This window comes from Panicum virgatum, chromosome 1N (assembly GCF_016808335.1).
Source record: "Panicum virgatum strain AP13 chromosome 1N, P.virgatum_v5, whole genome shotgun sequence".
Taxonomy (NCBI): domain Eukaryota; kingdom Viridiplantae; phylum Streptophyta; class Magnoliopsida; order Poales; family Poaceae; genus Panicum; species Panicum virgatum.
Genome location: NC_053145.1, coordinates 2634670 through 2655321, shown reverse-complemented (window position 1 = coordinate 2655321; position 20652 = coordinate 2634670). Strand labels below are relative to the sequence as shown.

At 44.7% G+C, this 20652-nt stretch overlaps 1 protein-coding gene across 3 annotated transcripts; it reads left to right on the top strand.

Annotated features, from left to right (window-relative positions):
- Positions 1-5498: 5498 nt before the first annotated feature.
- LOC120654544 (succinate dehydrogenase subunit 3-1, mitochondrial-like) lies at positions 5499-8409 on the top strand. Of its 3 annotated transcripts, none has more exons than XM_039932111.1 (3): positions 5499-5676; positions 7245-7310; positions 7858-8409. In XM_039932111.1, the coding sequence occupies exons 2-3, from the start codon at positions 7247-7249 to the stop codon at positions 8145-8147; spliced, it is 354 nt and encodes a 117-aa protein (XP_039788045.1). In that variant the 5' UTR covers positions 5499-5676; positions 7245-7246; the 3' UTR covers positions 8148-8409. The 3 variants fall into 3 exon arrangements, with proteins under 3 accessions (XP_039788045.1, XP_039788046.1, XP_039788047.1); XM_039932112.1 differs by having other exon boundaries at positions 5525-5676; positions 7234-7310; XM_039932113.1 differs by lacking the exon at positions 5499-5676 and adding an exon at positions 6648-6666.
- The last annotated feature ends 12243 nt before the right edge of the window (positions 8410-20652 follow it).

Sequence of the window (20652 nt, the reverse complement as noted above, 5' to 3'; positions counted from 1 at the left end):
GGCCCACCGGAGCCTGCCGCAACGCCTCGCCTCCGTCTCAGTTTCGCCGCAGGGAGCCGCTGCGCACCACCTCTGTCTAGCAAAGCAAAGCAAGAGACCGGCCAGTCCACCACCCTTCCCTCCCGCCATGTCGCCGCCGGGGAGGAGGAAGGCTGGCTCGGGAGGGCTGCCGGGGAGGACGGCTGTCAGCCTTCATGGCCCGCGCGGGCCTCGACCGCCGCCGCCGCCGCCGTCGCAAGCCCCGCGCGGGCCTCGACCGCCGTCAACATGGCCCCGGGCGGATCCGGCGGCCCGCCATGGCCGCGAGGGAGAGGAGGGAGGGGGACGCCGGCGTGGACCCGCCATGACCGCGGAGGGAGCTCGCCGTCGCCAAGGCCGGGGAGGGAGGCCCGCCGCCGAGCTCGGAGCCACCGAGGAGAGGGAGGGTGCGGGGAGCTCGGCCACCGGGGAGGGCCACTGGCGGGGAGGACGAGGGCCGCCGGCGGGGAGGACGAGGACCGTCCCCGCGGCCAGCGCAGCTCGGCTCCTCCCTGCCGGCCTCGCCGCCGCGTGCGTCGGCCGGCGGGGGCATGGGCCAGCGCCGCTCGCCCGCTCTCCCGCTCCAGCGCCGCCCCTCCCACCCGCTCGCAAGCGCTAGGCCTGCGCGGGGCCATGGCGGAGGCGCGGCCCGCGCGGTGCCATGGCGGAGGCGCCACCCCTCCCCTTCTACCTCCGCCGCGCATGGGCCCTGCAGTGCCTGCGCATCCACGGCGCGGGCCTCGCCGGCGCGCTCCCACGCTCCGCAAGCTCAACCTTAGCCGGAATGCGGGGAGGGACGAGAGCTTGGCGCGGAGCTCCGCCGCCAGGTCCGCCGCTCGTCGGCTCGAGATGTAGGCGCGCAGATCCGGGGAGCTCGCTTGCTGTAGCCTCCGTTGAGGGCGACGACGATCGCCATGGTGCGCGGCGGACCTCGACGCGGCCCGCCATGGCGCGCGGCGGACCTCGACGCGCCCCGCCATGGCGCATCGCGGAGCTCGACGCGGCCCGCCATGGCGCGTCGCGGAGCTCGAGGAGGCCTGCCATGGCGCGTCGCGGAGCTCGAGGAGGCCTGCCATGGCGCGCATGCGCTCGAGGAGGGAGGGAGGGAGGCGGCGCCGGGTACAGAGGCGGAGGCGGGGCGCCGGGGAAGGAGGTGGCGACCGGCGCTTCCGAGGTTGACGGGGGAGCGCCAGCCTGTTTTTTTTTTGCTTTTCTCCTTTTTTTTTCTCTATTTTTGCTTTTCTCCTCTTCTTCTTTTTTATCTTTGTGCTTTTTTTCTTCACGCGGTGGAGCGCGTGATTCTACCTAGTATCATTCTAAGCAGGCAGGAGTTGTAACTTATACTTCATATCTGGATCATATAGCTCTACAAACTCCTGACGACTCCCAATCTTAAGCTCAGATGCAGAGAGACGAAGATTGAACTGAGAACTGAAGTATATTCAAGTAGGATACGGTGGAAAGAAATGTTCTGTTGGCCCATGTAGCTTTCTGAACCACCAAACATCTCCTGGCAAGTTATATAGACGGGCTGGCTTTTAGGTAGGTAAAAAACAAGAGGAAAAGTCCATTTTATACTCTTAAACTATCATAAAAGTTCGATTTTTAACCTTTAACTATAAAATCGGACAACGAGGGTCATCCAACTATTGAAACTGGACAAGGTTGACCCTTGGGGTGGTTTCAAAAGTGGTTTTGCATTTTAAAAAATTGAAAAAAAATATAATTAGACCTAAAAAAAGTAATATATACCTATTACTAAGGTGAATAAAGTTTCCACCTCAAATTTTGGTTTGGTTCGTCTAGTGTCATTGACAGGTGGGTCTTAGTTCATCCCATATGCGAGTCCGACTAGCCTTTCATCAATCAAAATCTTAATTGGAATCCGAACAAATTAGTCGGAATCATAATCGGAACCCATCAATCGGAATCCGAATCGGATCCCAGACAATCAATGCCTCACATAATCACAAAATGACATATATACGGAGTGAACAGGCATAAAGTTGGTGATATTTACCAATAGCACGAGCACTATACTAGTTTATTTTAAATTAGAAAAAATATGAAACATGTATCAATTTTTTTTCTAAAATGTAAGCTAACTATTATTGATATATTTGAACCTTATTTATTCAAAAATAATAGGTATAACTACAAGAAAACAAATACTAGGAATATGGAAAAAATGAATTTGAATAACTGAGAAGTAGAGTGTTAATAGATAGGTTAAATTTTGACTAGTTTCATATTTCTATGCTTTTAAATGAATTACTTATGAATTTTTTAATTTAAATTTAAAATTTGAAATTTTTTAAAAATGAAAACCATATTTGAAACCACTCTAAGGGCCAAACTTGCCGGGTTTCGACAGTTGGACCTCCATTATCCGGCTTTATAGTTGAAGGTTGAAAATCGGACATTCATGATAGTTCATGAGTGTAAACTGAATTTTTCCCAAAATAATATGATGCCATTATCTTTCAATTATTCAGCTCCAAAGAACTTGCAGTATGCCAAACTCTGCTGTATTTGTGAAAGCGTTATTGCTGCAAATATCCATACATGTGGTTCACCTACAATGTGCTAATGCGATCGGAACTGTCTTTGTCTCCCGTGGACGGATTCTGAGATGGTTGCGCACCTCAGAACATGAAGGAAACTCGACTTGGTCCTGTGACAAGAGGATAAGCTACAATTTAGCACTGCCCTTGTTTTGCTTGCATGGTGGAATAGCATTGTAAGCTGGCAGGAGTTGTAACTTATACTTGATATCTGCATCATCCAACGCTACAAATTCGTGATGACTCCCAATCTTAAGCTCAAACGAAGAAAGGTGAAGATTGAGCTGAGAACTGAACTATATTCATCAAGTAGGATACGGTGGAAAGAAATGTTCTACCGGCCAAATGTAGCTTTCTGAACCACCAAACATCTCCTAGCAAGTTATATAGACGGTCTGGCTTTTGGGTAGGACAAAAACAATATAAATGCCATGTACTTTCAATCATTCAGCTCCAAGAACTTGTTGCAGTATGCCAAACTCTGCTTTATTTATGAAAGCATTATTGCTGCAAACATCAATATATGTGGTCGTCCTACAATGGACCAATAAGATAGGAACCAGTTGGTACCTCTGTCTGTTGTCGAGCTGTTCTGTTATGACCTCTAAAAAAATAGTGAAGTTTTTCTTTCTCTTCTAAAATATATCTGTAGTAGACAAGTCTATTTGAGTCGACCTTCTAAAATCTTCTAGTCATACACCATTGTATATTATTTTGTATTACTTCAACATATTAGATTACATGAACCCTTTATAATTAAAATAAAATTATGTTATCTATCCCTATGACTACATTTTAATCATGACACATATCCTTAACAAAAAATAACTTAGATTCTTCTCTTCCACAATCTAAGATTTGAATGCACAACGGCAGTAACAAAGCTGGCTCCAAACCAAGGATGGTGGTACCTTGCCTGCAAGTCATGCCATTCAAGAACTCGATTTCAAGATGGCCAATACAAATGCACAAAATCTTATTGCAATTGCACTCAGTCAATGAACAGGTACCACTCACAATGTTACCACCCACAATGTCACCAGTCCATGAATATTCATCTAAATATATTTCAAAACACCAAATGTGAATTACTCACGTACAAGTTTTGTATAATGGCAAGTGATGGAACGGACCAGCTGGAATTCATACTTTTTGATAAAAAAGCGGAACATCTTATTCGAAAGCCAGTTGACAAGTAAATTGATTCTTGCAACAAAGGCAATATCCCGCACGAGATACAAGCATTAGTTGGGCAAAAATCCACATTTATAATAAAAATTTCACCCCTGAAGAGTGCTGGAAGCCCCAACAATTAATATTAAGTCTTTTCTATTGCAAATCAAACCCCAGATGAAAAAAGTACTATCAACAAAATGAGAGGTCCCAATTTAGCAACATCCACTACTCTAAAAAGCCTACCACCACAACAAGGCTGTGATAGTACAAGCTATAGTCAATAGGCACACAACAACATTTTTATCTGTTCATATATACACATTCCTGTATACTTGCATATACATTGACTATCTCTTGCAAGAATCGTACAATGAAAAATATGATGCTAATTCAAAGAAAACTGAAGCTCCAAAAAAGTATCATTTGCACTCATTACAAAACAAAACTTAAAAACAAAACAATACATACCTTAAGTTACACATACTAACTATACATTTTAATGCATTTTTTACTCTAGAGAAGAACAAAAAGGAAACAATAAAAGAGGAGTAACCTTGGAATCTGACCAACCTCAGAAGAAAGACATTAGTTCAAAACTCAAAAAGAAAATCTAAACAGTAAGACCAATCTCCTATCTACCTCCTCATTTTTTTGACTTTCGATTTTAAGTTTCCTTTTAATTCAATTTATTTTTCACTTCTATTTTCAAATTTTACTTTTTTAAGTAAACAAAAATTTCCTCACAAATATGCAAGTGATCAGCGAGCAACATGACCAATGGACTCTTTTCGATACTTTTGCGAACTCAGCATTTTTATGCACAAAGTGCCCTTTGAATGTTAGTACCATCAGGATTGTAATATGCAAAAGTTAACTATGCTACACTCTATTTAGCCTGACCAGATGAAACAATGGAAGATGAAACAATCTTAGCATGTTTTATATTATACAATTATATGGTAGCAGACATTTACGGCACAGCTTCCTAATGATCATTTTAATTGCGACAATACCATAGCAATCTCTCCATAATCGCAAAGACATGTGTGCCGGTGATGGGTTCATATAGCGCGCCCTGCCAAGGGTGCGGCATCTTTCTAGTAACATTCTAAAGCTGGCAGGTGTGATAACATTTACTTGATATCTGCATCATACTGCCTACAAACTCCTGATGACTCCCAATCTTAAGCTCAGAGGCAGAGAGATGAAGACTGAGCTGAGAGCTGAAACATATTCAAGTAGGTTACGGTGGAAAGAAATGTTCTATCGGCCAATGTAGCTTTCTATCCTAGCAAGTTATAGCCAGGCTGGCTTTTGGGTAGGTCAAAAGCAATAAAATGCCATGTTCTTTCAATTATTCAGCTCCATGAACTTGCAGTATGCAAAACTCTACTTTATTTGTGAAAGTGTTACTGCTGCAAACATCAATACCCGTGGTCGACGCAATGGACTAATAAGATCGGAACCAGTTGGTACCTCTGTCTATTGTCAAGTTGTTCTGTTATGACCTCTAAAAACAATAAAGTTTTTCTCTCTTCTAAAAATATATCTGCATTAGACGAGCCTATTCGAGGCGAGCTTTGAACCGTGTCAGTGTCACGACTCACGGCTCGAGCTTTGCCTGTAGGCTCGGCGGGATCTAAGGCTCCTATCGAGCTCGGCTCGGAATGCTATCGAGCTCCAGCTCCAGGTGGCAGGCTCGCTCGAGCTCGGCTCATTCACAGCCCTCCGCCTCACGGCTTCAGTCAGGGCTCACCGGCTCAGGGCCTCAGGCTCATCTCTGTTCCGTTCCTCCTTTCCCTTCTCTCTGACTCTCTCCTTCCTCGTTGTTCCTCCCCCGGCGGCGACGATTGGGCGAGCGGCGGCGCCATTCATCACGTCTTCACCCAGCCCTTTGCCGGCGACGAGCATCCACCAGGTATGCCCGCCCCTTCGCTTTCCTTCTGCTTTGCGAGACGGAGCACCCCAAACCCTAACAAAACTATTTGTATTCGGATCCGATCCAGTCACAGTAGATTACCTACTAACTTCGATTTCGTTTGCAAAAACTATCGGGTGTACATGTGTACACGCATGTCCTATGCTGGGTCCACCCCTGATCTTAGGGTATTGGGGCAGGGCCGCCTAACTGTGTGTATTTTCTGTCAAATGTCTCAATGGTTAGTGCTGCAATGGCAATCGGTTTGATTTGCGCCACGCATGATGGTGAGTTTATTATAGATACTGTACCACTATGAACCGTCTACGCTCTACAAATGCCTACCTACTACTGCAGCTGATCATAGAGGGGTGGGAAATGTAGCACCCAGCTTTTGACTTGTTTGTCAAATGTGAATACAGCACTGCATGAATATTTTTTTTCATTCATATATGTATGCACCTTAGGATCTCAGCTTTAGCGGACAAGAAAACTGAAGAAGGATCTTTGTTTTCCACAGCGAGACAAGGTAGCTATGTGATGTGCTTAGGATTAAGATCTAGTGCTTATGGAAATTTAAGCACTCTAATATGCTGCTACTGAGAACTATAGACATAAACTTAGTAGTGTTACTAGTGTATTGAAACTGCAGATGGTGTCATTGAAGTACTTATAATCCTACATTGATAATGAGCTTAGACACACTGAGAAAAAATTGTGGCAATCATTGCATTAATAACATGTCAGTGATAAATTTGCAAACTTGTATTTAAAGTAACACCAAATGAATGGAAACTACTACAGTATATTTGTGGGTAAAAATTGTGGTTTTATGAATACTATTTTGGTATTTAATTTTTTGGCCCAAGCAAAAGTGTAGTAATTGTGCCTGGCTGCCAGAGTGATGCAGTGTTGATTCTACTTTCAGTAAGGAAGCACTACTTTTTTCACAGGATAGCTTGGTTTGTTGTCCAGAAGCTCTCCTTTGCTGTGAGCCCTCTAACGTCAAGTCCTAATGTTCCTTCCTCGGTTGAATGCTCTGATCCATCTCGTGTTGGGTCAATAGTTTTATTTTTCTCTCACAAAGTTTATGTTGGGTTCAAATGAATGTTCCGCCCCTCATATGAAGTCTTACCCTGATACGAGTTATGTATTAGGATTGAAATTTGCAAGTATGTCGCATGTTCTTATCAATAGTTGATTTTGTGCAAATCTCTGCAATGATAATGGGTTTCAGTATCATGTCTCCAAAGTTGACTGCTGTAAATATACTTAGAAGTTGCATCCTTCGATTTTATCCCGATCCTGCGTTTCGATATTTCAGGTTGTGGTTAGTATCGAGATTGACTAGGTTCTAGTAATTTGCTGAAATATGTTACTTGGTTTGTTTGTTTTTTTATCTAGACAATCAAGTTTATTAGGATCAATTGGTTTTGATGTTCTCCAATTTAATTGAATCATTAGCTAATCTTTCTACATTGAGCTTTGCAAAATTTTATATTCAGATATTTTTTTACCAAACTGTGATTCTGTGTTGTGTTAATGCATGGTTATTAGTTGATGTGCAGCAATGGAGAAGTATAACAGCAACACTCGATTTGCACCCTTGAGAGCCACGCCATTTGCTCTCCGTGGTAAGCAGTCCCAGAGATCTGCACTTATTTTGTTATTTGCTTCTGGCTTAGTTTGAAGTTATCGACAACACCACATACTTGTTAGGAGATAGTGGCAGGTTGAAAGCACACTAGGACTTTTCCAAGTATATTGTCCTTTAGGATATTTAGTATCTACTAATATGAGTTGAAAATGACATACAGAGTGCTTATAGTCTGCCAGCTAGAGCTTAATTCAAGGGAAGGTCAGTAATGTACATAGGTCATGAGTCATCTTGTGTCATTATATCTGGTAGGTAAAAGTTGCTCATGGTTCGTCATGAATTTTTGTGGGACCTAGAAGCAAAAGATCCATACCCCGTGGCTTAACTGTTTCAGTTACGTCTCTTCTATTTATTTGGATATAGTGTATCTTTTTTTTTTGTAATTCTGTGCATCTTTACATGTGCTTTTAGTAGAATGCAGTCAGATTTCCCTCCTTTTATTTGGTTATGCTTATGCTTAGTAGAATTATGCAGTTTATTCTACACAACTAGCCATTCTAAATTTATTGCATTAATCTTTTCAGGTGCTCTTGGTAGCTCAAGCTCAAATCTGGAGCAAGCCAGGGGCTACACATCTTCGCCTCTAGCAGTGTTGCGACCAAATATGTCTCCAACTGGAAGCCGAACCCTGCACACAAGCCGCCCCCTGTCTTCTCCTGTTGCGAACCGCCCATTGTCGCCCCACCTCCCGCTGAAGAAGCCACAGTTTAGCGCTACATTCTCAATCTCGCACCGTATTTTCGGTGTTGCATTGGGAGTTGCCATCATATCCGTCCCTCTTGCCACCAAGTTCAGCCTGATGTGTGGTGTGTGAGAGTGAACTGCTGCATTGGCGAGAAACGTTGTTTCCTGTTTCTGCGACTGTTTCATTGTCTGGGTTATCTTCAAACTCGACTGTGGGTGTGGTTGTAATAATATCTTTGTTATGCTTGCAAACTTCACTAATAAGAATATCAAATGATCAGTGTAAGGATCTCATTCTGAATGTACATGGTTATGAGGCCTGCAAATTTGGTCGTAACATTTGATTTGTATGCTCGCCTTATAGTGAAGACGTGAATTCTTGGTTTTGGATGGAGGTCATGAAATTTAAGTTCCTGAACATCTCCGTACAGTTCCTCGGATTGTAGTATATCTACAAACGTACCTGTTGCAGTGGTGTTGAATGTATAACAGTGGTGTTGTACTGTTGTTGCTGTGTGGCGTGTGTCACCGCAGATTGTATCACCTTATGTGTTGTTACCTGCCCACGCAGGCAGAATCGGGACAACTGCTTGCGATTCGGAATCGCCGCCGGGGAAACAGAGGCCATTTTACGCATTGCCTTTTTATACGATGTCTTTTGTTGCTTGGGATTGGAAGGTTGCTGTTAGGAATGCGCGCTGCTACACAAGTCATCTCGAGGTTGATTGTATCACCTACAACCTTCTACTCCCTTTCACCTCCACCGTAGCCATCTTGGACTCATGTTCACCTTTGTCTGTTGCCTCAAGTTGGTACAGTGTTGTATTCATCCATTCCGCCAAATATCCCTGGAAGTCCAGATTAAGCTACGCATTGCACCTGCATGAATCAAGCAGAGAACATCTCATGAAACATGCAGAGCCTACCCACCATTCGTGTGGGTGTGGATATGCACAGATCAGCTACTTTCAAGATATGCACAGATCAGCTACTTTCAAGTGCCCTTACGCTTGTTGGCATGATCAAACAAGAAGCTAAGCAGCAGGAGTCGTAGTAACTTACATTGAACCTCCTCATTCTAGCGCTACAGATTCCTGAGGCCTCCCGAGCCTAGCTAAGCGCTCAAGTGCACAGAGACGGAGATGAACTGAGAATGACTGACGAGACATATTCAAGTGTGATGGAAAGAAATGCTCTATCGTCTACTACCTCTTGAAGCATCAAACTTCTCCTATTAATAATACTCTCCTTTCGTCCATGAATATATGGGCAGAGCTCAACATGTGCACAAGACTGCTATGTTTATGGATTGGAAGGAGCACTATTATTATTTTTTATTTGGGTGAACGGGCGAGCATTCATGCCCTGTAGCAGTATGTTACAGGACTTGCGTAGCGTAGCTTCCAGGACGTCGATGTCCCACTGGAACCAAGAACGTTGACAATATAGTTGTAATGTTAATTATCGTTGATCACGTCCATCATACAGTATGTTAGCTAATGCATGATATCCCACCTTCCCAAACTATTAGTTGTTTTGTCTTTTCTAGATACATATTTTGCTATGCACCTAGATATAACGAAATCAACAAATAAAACAACACCTAACTATTCTGAAATGTTTCCTGCAGTAGCAAGTAGATTTAGATTTATTACTTCCTTTCGTCAGTGTTCACCCCATATGTCTCCTTTTTTAGTGCAAGTCTTCCTCATGAATTTTAGAGAGGGGAAAGAGGGTTGTTTGCTTTGTTGATAGAGTCATCTCAATTCTGAAAGAAGCAGTAGAGTGCTGCAAGGAGATCGAGACGCATGCACAATTGCACAGTACAATAATTAGTAGAGAAGAGGGAAATGATGTCGGAATGAACACGTATGGGAGGAACTGGTAGCCGTACTACTAAATCTCGGTTACAGATAGATAGCAGATCGAGTTCGCCGCCAAAGAGACGGACCTTCTACCGCTAGCTCTACTTCCTACCTAGGGTTTACGAGTTCATCACCGAATGAATATCACAAACCATACCCCTCGTACCTTGTCACAGCGGAGGTTAAGAAAAGAAACTAATCAATTCCTTTATTTGACGACCGCCGTCGGATTCAAGATGGACGTTTCCTACTGAAGTCGATGACCCGTTGCCTTCCCTGCCGACTTCCATCGCCAATCCTTGGTGCTATTTGCCTGACGAAACTGAATGGCACTTTTGGTTCTGCACCGATTCCTGGCAACTCCCATGCCCAAGCTCAGACGCAGAAATGGGTCGAGAATGACCCGACCTGAGCTGAAGCTGAATTCTATCATTCCCGTGTAGCATATTCTAAGGCATTGGGCTTCTCCTATTTATAGCTAGGTCTTGCCATCAGCAGCTAGCTCCAGAACAGCTCAACTTTTTTACTTGATGGTCCCTTTTTGTCTTTATTACAAATAAGTTCTTGCAATTGTTCAGCACATGAAACCTGAAGCAGCCAGTGGCTCAGAATCTCAGCTGAGGTATCAGCAGCATCGACGCGACCTACCATGAGCTACCGGTATGCCAATATCACTAGGAAATCTTAAGTATCATTTTCCATTGCTATTAAAGTTTTTAGTGCTTGAATTAGTAGGTACTCCTATATCAAGAAGAGTTGTTTATAATTCATCCATCTTATTTTAAGAAATTACTCTTTATTCTTTCATTGAGTTCTGACGATTTGATTCTTGAAATCAACAAGTGTTCCAAAATTATTGGAACGGATTCCCACTGTTGCTGCTGCAGTGCGCGACAAAATTTAACTATGATGAGTTGGGTACGCATAATCTGATTACTTTTTACAGATATGCATTAGAGCTGCGTATGTTTGTATTAAGAAAAATGAAATTTCGGTCTAATTTGATGGCACCGTTAAAAACTCATAATCTGGCGATCGATCATATTTCACATTTGTACATTTCTAGATACTACTTGGGATTTACTTTTGAGGTGTTCTATGTCCTTTTTGTTTAGTCATTTTCTTGTCAAGGATCAACACCTGCCGATTTGTTTCGAGTAATCCCTTGCGCTGAATCGCTGATTATCTCTGAGCTCCCCAATTGTCAAGGATCAACACATGCAGAAAATGAAATGATTTGCTGAAACACTGAGCTTAAACGTGGCACCTTCTTCTGACCACGTCATAACATAAAAGCAGGTACTTGCAACTGTCCTGGATGTGTTTATATGATAAACAACAAGCAAAACAGAATCAGTAACGTACCAGATTTCTTTATAGCATAGACCCCTCCAAATTCCAGGCGGCTCGCAACCCTAAACTCAGAGGCCGAGAGAATGAGCTGATCATGAATACTAAAAGTCTCAAACTGATTGAAGCGGGCAGTGTGGGAAGAATGAGGTCAGCCTATCAAGCTCTGAGCTGCTATCTTCTCGCCGATGTAGAACCGAAGTATGACGAGCTTACATGAGCAGACACCATTTGCAAAACTGTGGGGGCAGAGTTTACAGCCCCTAGCGTATGAGGAAAGACGGGCCAATGGAAGAAGCATCGGTGAAACTGACTCCGATTTTACTGCCTGCTGAGTCCTGATACCTCCTAGGCCAGAGGTGCCCTTCAGTGGGGTACCATTACTGTTTGCGACACTACACCTACATGTATATGTGCATGTACCACATACACTCAGTATGTGAGATCATGATATGGCTTGTCTATTTGTATACTTGCATTGGGTCCTGAATGTTCAGAACTGAAATGGACTTGAGTCGTGACTCGTGAGCACAATAAATGCATACATCTCTGCCGCATACAGGGGCACCACGGCTTAGATGAACATGTGCATAGTCCTGCTACTGTGCCACATTTGTGGAAGGAAGGAGTACTACAATTTGTTTTGAGTTTGTTGAATGTACGCGCTGAAATAACTAGTTGAAAGACTTTCTTAGCTTCGATTACACAGGAGAAAATCAAAGGAAAGAACACACTACAACATTATGAAGTTTTGGAACGAATGGCACCTACTCCACCAAATCTGCTTACAAGCTAAGCTGTTCTTCCAGGGAGGCATCGAGTTCGAGCCCGGCCTGGCAACGGTTGTGGAGATCTTGTCATCCTGGGCACCGCTGCGTCGCAAACTCTTCCTGTGGTTGGCGATGTACAAGTACAACGGGTGCTGGACGGCCCGACCGTTTCGTGACAAGGACCGACCGTTTTGCATCTGAGCAAGGAGGATGAGACGGGCCAGCACTGCCTCACCTCGTGCATGCTGCTTGCTAGCAAAACCTGGTTCGCTAGTTGACCTATAGGACTTGATGCCAGAGGGAGATCGATCAGGATGTCTTCCAGGAGTGGTGGCGCAACAGGCATCCAAGCGAGTTCCCGAGCTGTGATGGGATTTTACACCTTGGTCTTCCTTGTTGCATGGGCAATTTGCAAGCTGCAACTGCTGGGTCCTTCGCATCAGCGCAGCTCGGTGGCAAACCGGCTGCCTGTGCAGTCACCTGGCTACCCAAATAGGTCCACCGTCCACCAGCTTTTCAAGGTCGATCGCCATGGCATGATCTAACCGTCACTGTTTTCTTGTGGCTGTTGCACGTGCCACTTGTGCGGAAACAACCAAGCTAAGCATCAGCGGCATGGATCTCGTCTGGCTGTGTCGAAGTGTGGTAGAGAGCAGAACCACCGGCTCGTCCTGCACAGCTTCCCGGTGACTCACATCCCCATGCCCAGACGCAGAGGAATGGAGCATCAGCTCAGCACCGAAAACGGAAGCAAGGCAAGACGGGAACCAAGGAAAAGATGGTTTGGCATTCCCGTACGTGCAGTAAGGCGTGGTTTGCAGCTCTGTTCTACAGCATTGGCGTCTCCTATTTTATAGCTACACCTTGCCTCTGGGCAGTTCCAAATTAAACTGCTCAAATTTAATTTGCTTTATTTTCCTCTCTTCTCTTAGAAATGGAGGGAATTGAACCTAGTTCCTGTGCGTAGTTATATCCAGCACATGAAACCTGAAGCTGTGCATGCATGTGGCCTCTGAAGCATCAAGCATCTCCTATATATATATATATATATATATATATATATATATATATATATATATATATATATATATATATATATATATATATATATATATATATATATATATATATATGACTGAACCTGATCTGGGCACGTCAGAAGCATATTAATTGCTGCAACTAAAAAGGGAAAAATAAAACATCGACCAACCTGGATGGTCTGATCTTGAAAATGGTTGTAGGATCATGTTGGAGAGAAAACATCGACTAACCTAGATGAAAGGGGGGGAAATATAAAGGCTTATTTGTTATCTTTTATCTGAACGCAAGCTCTTATGATCATGTTGAAGCATAGTTTAAGTTGGAAAATGGATAGCAGGAAACTCAATGTCCATACCATATCTCCATTTCTAAAATAATGCATGTACCTGAAATTGTTTTTCAGTATTCATATTCAATAAAATTTGGATACATGAATATCTGACATTAATGTACTGTAAAAAGAGTACATGTTGAGCTTATGTTCCAGCATCTGACCTGCTTGACTTTAGCTCCTAGAATGTTGATCTATGTAGCAGACCTACTACTCGTCACTCATGCACACTCTTTGGGCGGCAGCTGCTGCTGCTGCTGCTGCTGCTGCTACTGCTACTGCTGCTACTGCTCTACTACTACTGCTACTGCTACTGCTGCTACTGCTGCTGCTACTGCCGCTACTGCTGCTGCCGCTACTGCGGCTACTGCGGCTGCTGCTGCCGCCGCTGCCGCCGCCGCCGCCGCCGCCGCCGCCGCCGCCGCCGCCGCCGCCGCCGCCGCCGCCGCCGCTACTGCTGCTGCTGCTACTACTACTATTATTATTATTGAAACTATTCTAAAATAGCACACATTCAACTCTGAAAATGATATATAATTTTTTAATTTAATTCATTTAAATATGAATGATTATATTGATTGTAGTTAATATATGACTGATGATATATCATTTATATTTAAATAACCCACAATTTTAAAGGTGTATGGATTGCTAATGACCAATAATTTTGGAAATACTTTAAATATGTATCTATGACTAATGAGTACTATCACAATTTAAGCTATTTATTTTAGTTATAATCATTAGTAATGATATATAGCAGCCCTCATCGTATGATACATTTACAATTAGTATGATTGTTGATGTATAATTTATAAATAATGTGACTAATGATGTAATATTTTCATTACACGAATGCAGATTATCTATATCTAAACTATATGATTTCATTTTTCCAGAATCATCGATAACACGGATGGATACTTGCAGTCAAGCATATCAACTAGATATCAGAATGCAGGACTATAATCAAACTATGCAATTTTTATTCCCATTCGTATAAAAATTGACACGACGATGATTTGGAAAGGAGGCTATTCGATTCATATTTGATCAGCTTCAAGGTTACACATGGTATGGGGGATCGAAGCTCAAGGGTCGGAAGGCGATCATGATCCCAAGCATGAGCTCAATACCTCATCGCTTTCAAATTTAGGCTGGCAACTTCCCGTTATTGACCAGAAAAGGAGGTCCTGCCTTCGGATATGATCATGGTACCAACAGAAATCAAAAGAACCTGATGATTCTCGAAGCAGCTTAACACATATTGTATAAACTATAATCTTCATGTGGTCATGGAAACATTGCAAAGATAACAGCTAATAAACAGTACTACTAGTAAATAGCTAAACAGCTGCACGTCATTATATTATAGGAAGGAAAAAAAAGGCTTGGGTACATGCTGAATCCACTGCTTGGGTTTTTTTTTTTGTTACAGGCGCACCTGGAAATATGAAAAACAAAACTACCACGCAAGTCAACCTTAAGCTAGGCTGGCAACTACCATGTTCTTGCTTTTGCTCGGGAACTTCCTGCGTACCTGTGTGTGTTGCCTGAAGTTGGTAAAGGTTTGTGACGATCCACTCCGCCTAATTAAGCGTATACAGACCACTCGTCTGGATATGGTACAACAAATCAGCTACTTGGAAGTGCGCCCTTGCGCGTGTTTGGCATGACCAGTAACTTACATTGCTGAATTGGAGACTGACGCTACAGATTCGATTCCTGATGACTCTCAAGCCTAATAAGCTCAAGCGCATGGAAAGAAATGTTCTATATCGTCTACCTTTTGAACAATCAAACCTCTCCTATTAATTTATAGCTAGGCAAGGCCGGCTTTGGGTAGGTCGAAACTATATAGACACATATGTACATCATTTCGTTGTCCTTTTCGATCTTTTCTTTTGGCAAGGAATAATCATGTGTTCTCTCAGTTATTCAGAACTTGCAGCGCGCTAAAACGCTGCACAGTCTGAAATTCTTAGTGTTCAGCCATAAAAAGGAGCCGCAAATTAGTGTTCGCTTTTAAGGCTTAGAATTACGTTGATCATTTCATGTAAAATAATACTAAAAATTAGAAGTTCAAGTATAGCTAGATGTGTGCGAATTGAAAGGGCATGTAGCAAAGTGGTTTATAAGAGCCTCAGTAGCACCTTAGCTAAAATCCTAATCGCTTCAGAGTTCAGACGACTTATGTATGGGCCAGTATGAAATGCTGACAAGGACGAGGAAGCCCCGCTCGAGAACAACGCCTCCTCCGCGGCTCGCCGGAGAGCCGCCGCGCGTCCCCAGCAGTCGCGGAGGAGCGCATGCACGTGGCTACGTAGCGCATACAGAGGCATCACGGAGCTGGCCGTTCAGCAGAGGCTGCGTGCCAGGTGGATGCCGGTGGTCGGTGGCGGCGCTCACACCTCATCGTCTCGCCTTGCCTCGCCGCGCCGCGGCGAAGCAGCGCGCACGCAACCGGAGCCGCGCAGCTAGCTTAGGTCCCATCGTCTGATCCCTGTCTCGACGAAGCGCGTGCATGCGGCAGTGCAGATACACGCTGTCCGCGGAGGATGAGCAAGCCAGCACCGGCGCCCCCGTCGTGCCGTGCCGTGCCGTGCCGGCCGCGTGTGCCGTCGGTGTTCCCGCCTGACCAAGGGGACGGACGGTATTTGATTCAAAGATACAACGCAGCATGTGCATGCTGGGCGGGGCTTATCTATACCGCCCAGATTCGTCTGGGGATGGGCGCCAGCCTCTCTCTCCCCCGCGTATTCGTGTGTATTCTTCTTTTTGTACCGGGATGTATTGTATTTCCGAGGCGGCCCACAACATCACGTGCATTTGGTCAGACGGCGTGCTTCAGGGTCTTTCTCTCTCTCCCAGGAAAATCTGAGCGGTCTTCGTCTCCGGCGAGGACGCGGCCTCATCCCCCACCGGCCGGTGCCGGCTCCCGACAACGTCGTGTGCTGCCCTAAGGCGAGGGAGCGCCGTCGTCTTCGCCTCCGGCTAAGGTGTGTCCTCGTCACTGGCGCCGGGCTCCCGACGATATTGTGTCCTGTATTCTTTACCTCCGGCGAGGGAGCGCCGTTGCCAGACTTTTGCGTAGGACGCTTTGGATATGTATCATTTTGCATCTCGAACCAATCTTGCTTCCGCTGACTTTTGCATTGCATCTGCCCCTCCATGTCTGCGGTCTGCAGTCTCTCCTTCATTCCGGCGAGCGAGCGCATCCAACTTCGTCTCCGGCGCCGCACTCCTTGTCGCCGTGCATCGACGATCTTTTCTGGCGAGGTAGTGATTTCCTCCATGTCTCCGGCGCACGCACACATACCATTTTGGATCTTGAACATGTTGTTTTATTGCCAATCCACTACGATTCAATCTCTGAAAGAGGAGATTCAGGAGTGTCAGGAGTTACTGTATGTGAAAAATCGGAAGCTCGCCTGCATGCACTATGAAGGCAGAATTATTGAAGGAGCAGGCATGCAGTATTGCTGAAGATCATGTACCACCAGCTCACCAATGCAAGATGAGCAAATGAAGAAAATTTGCCAACCAGGCATAGCATTTTCAAGCTTATTATCTTCTTCCTTATTAGGTGCAGCATTCCTGCTTAAGATATTACATTCTGTAATCGAGTAGTGAAGTAGCTGTTAATATGTGTCCGAGGGAGAGTGTAATGAATTTTCATTGATTGTCAGACTCTAATCAGTTTCCATTATTACTATTATGTTTTTTGTTGAGCATATATTTTTACACACTAGTACTATCTCTGCGCGCGCACGTAAAGTTTATCTTTGTGTCTGAAGATACTAACCACCTTTGTGTCTGAAGATACTGAATAGTTCGTTATGTATTACATAGGTTCGACATCGTGCATAGCATATTGTCTATATATTAATTGCATAAAAGGTTTGCTCATGTACTTACATATATTACATAAATAGATACTATTAGGTAGTGTTATGGCCACTGATTAGAACACTGATCATTACAATAAGAGTTTGACGACTAATAAGAACTGTCATGGCCACTGATAAGATCAGTTGCGATATATTTCCTCCCCACTTGGCCTGTCAATGCAATGAAATAAGATCCAATATGAATATTTTTATTTAATTTTTAAAATTCAATAATTCAAATATACCATTTCAACATTCTTAATAATCCATTTCAACATTTTTTAGTAAAATGTTGAATTAATATCTATAAAATGTTGTAGTAGATTTCTGAAAATGTTGAAAGTGTTTTAAAGTTTTGAGTGCAGAATAAAGATAACAAATGAACCTCAATGGTTAAGGGGGAAAGGAGGAAATAAAATTAGAAAGGAATACTTTTTTTAGTCACCAGAAACGAAACTACCTGCAGACTCTCCATGTGGGCGCGTAGGTGTCCTCCAGTCTGATGGGCCTGGCCTTGGCTGGCTTTGTGGGCCGTACCTGGGCTGTGCAATACTATGAGTTTTTATCTTCCGATAGATAGATAGGAAGGCCCCTCACCAAGCTGTCGAGGCGCCGCCAACGAGGGTCGTGCCTGGCTATTGCGTGCTTGGCACCAGCAATCTTCCTGAGCTCCGGCAGCATTGATAGTGCCTCGTCCTTAGTGCGTTGATCAAGCCTAGAAGGCTAGAAGAGGTAGGAGAGTCACAGTGCACATCACGATTTGGATCTGTTTTGGTTTTTGCTGTCGGGCAGTTTAGTTTGGTCTGGTTTTTGATGCAAGCGGATTGGTTTGGTGGGGTTTAATTGCTAAGGACAACTGGAATTAGTTCGGTGCAGTTTTGGTTTGGACTTCGAACCATTAACACCTTGAATTTCGAGGTTAAATCGCTGTCACGTACTCACAATAAATTTGGAACACACGACCTGCTCACTGACACAATCAGCCCGTGCCATCCGTTGCAATCTCTGACACAACAAGAGGGCCGATCCAATGGATTGTAGAACCGCTCCATGAAAACGAGTCCAATGGTTCAATGGTTCGCGTCAAAAGCAACCAAGGATTAGCGGTTCAAACCAAGGTTCTCCGGAGGATCGAGTGGATTGATCCACCTAGTATCGTGACCGGTGGCTCTGCCCCATTTAACGCACCAACTTTTGATGTCGAAGCAGTAGAATCCATCACCCGCCGTCCTTCTCGGACTAGATGACGAAGTAGTACCTTCTTCTGTGTTTGATCATACCTTACGAATACTAATTAATATACATGAGCAGAGAGAACTAATGAACTGCTCGACCTTGCGAATGGTTTGCAACCAACATACATACAGACTAGCTAGATAGCAACAGGCTGTAAACTAGTAGCATGCAGGCCTGAGGCCTCGCTCTTATTTAGGCAAGCAACATGCAAGCAGGAACAGGGACTTCAGAATCAGACGTGCTGCAATGAATGGATCGACCCACCATGTCCACTGGTGCTCCAGGGGCAAGCAGCTAGAGCCGCATGGTTTGAACGGTGCCCCTTTACAAGTTGTACTGATCCATGGATCCCATCCGGTTCGCTTTACGATTCCACCACGCTTATCTTTAAGTAGAGTCGGAGGTTGAGTATAGATCAAACACAACCTGTACGACGCAGGCGCCGGAACCTAGACGTCCTTAAGATCCAGACAAATGAACGAAAAGGCAGGTTTTACCGCTAGACCCAACTTAGCGCCCGCTGATGGCTGCTGCCTGTACTCCAGATGCCTCCAAAGCCCAAAAAGCTCCCAAAACAACGCTGAGCATAACAAACAAACATGGATTGCAAAACTTTGTGTGCGCTAATATATTCCTCCATTGTGTGTGTGTGTATATACACAAACACTACAACTTATTCTTTTTTTGGAAGAAACACTACGACCTATTCTATCGCTCTATATATTTAAATATTTATGTGGGTCTCAACAAGTAAATGCCGATCTCTCCCTTGCTCATGGTACCGGATCTCCTTTCTTTTAGCATGCTACCGGATCTCCTTTCTTTTAGCATGCTACCGGATCTCCTTTAATTTTGGAGGGGCATTCGAAGATAAATCACTGTAACCTACTCACAATAAATATGTAACACACTGACCGGCTCACTGACACAATCAGCAGTCCATGCCATCCTCGCTCGCGATGCAGAAGCACATGGCCTTTTTTTTTCTTCGAGAAACCGGGATTGCATTTCACATACGAGATAAGGTTTACATTGTAACTTTTGCAAAGACACCCTCGGAAAATAAGAATATTACAATGCAATTCAAGCAAGGGTCTCCCGATGGTCTTCGTCGCCGGCGCCCAGAGCAGCCTCCCGATGAGTCTCCGCCGCACCAAAGGTTGGAAGAGGAACGCATCCAGGATGCAGCTTGAAGCCGAAGCCCTTCTCGACGAAAAAACGAAGTTTTTGATTGGCTCACCGAGTAGCACATCGAACACATCGACATGCCGTAGAAACGTTGAACGCCCGAGCAGAAGAAGGCGACCACCGGCCACCACATCGCCGAGGAACTTGGGTTCTGACGCCACAAGCACCGCCGGCCACCCCAAAACACCGAACATCCGAGTAATCGAAAGGGAAAGACCGCTCAAGCAGTTGCAAAGAAACCACTCCCCCGATTCCTCAAGAAAGTGGTAAGCTAACCTCCCTAAATCCTCGCCAGACATGGCACACATGGCCTTCTTGTTTCTTCCCCACTGGCATTCGGCCATTTGGGCCTCCGTTCTCGATTTGGCTGGCCCATCCATCCGATCGTGCGTGGCCCACCCAGATGACTTGTGACCTCGGGTTGCGTGACCTTGTTTGTTTTTTCCATGCTATTCCATTCTAAAAAAATCTTATATGCATGGTGTACTAAATGAAGTCTATTTGTAAAACTTATTCAGAGATGGTGTAATTTTTCGTGACGAATTTAATGACAGTAATTAATTGATAATTTGTTACAGCGATGCTACTGTAACCATCCTCTAATCATGCGGTCAAAAGTCTCATTAGATTCTTCAAGTCACTAACGCGAGATTCTGAAGTTGATTTTTTTAAACTAGTTTTGTTTAACACCATAATTAACCGTCAAACTGTTACTATTCACTAGCAAACGTAAAACGAAACGGGGCCGTTGATTTCGAAACGACGCAGCCGCGAGGCAGAGCCTGCCACGCGGGCCCCGTGGCCCCAGGGCAGTTGAACTCCAACTCCCTCCCGCTCCCCTACACCGCGCCCATGCACCGTGCCAGCTCGTCGGCCGCCGACCCCACCTGCCAGTACCACGCTGCGCGCCGTGGACCGGGCGCGCAACGGCCACCGCGTGGGCCCCGCGCCGTGCCGGGGGAGG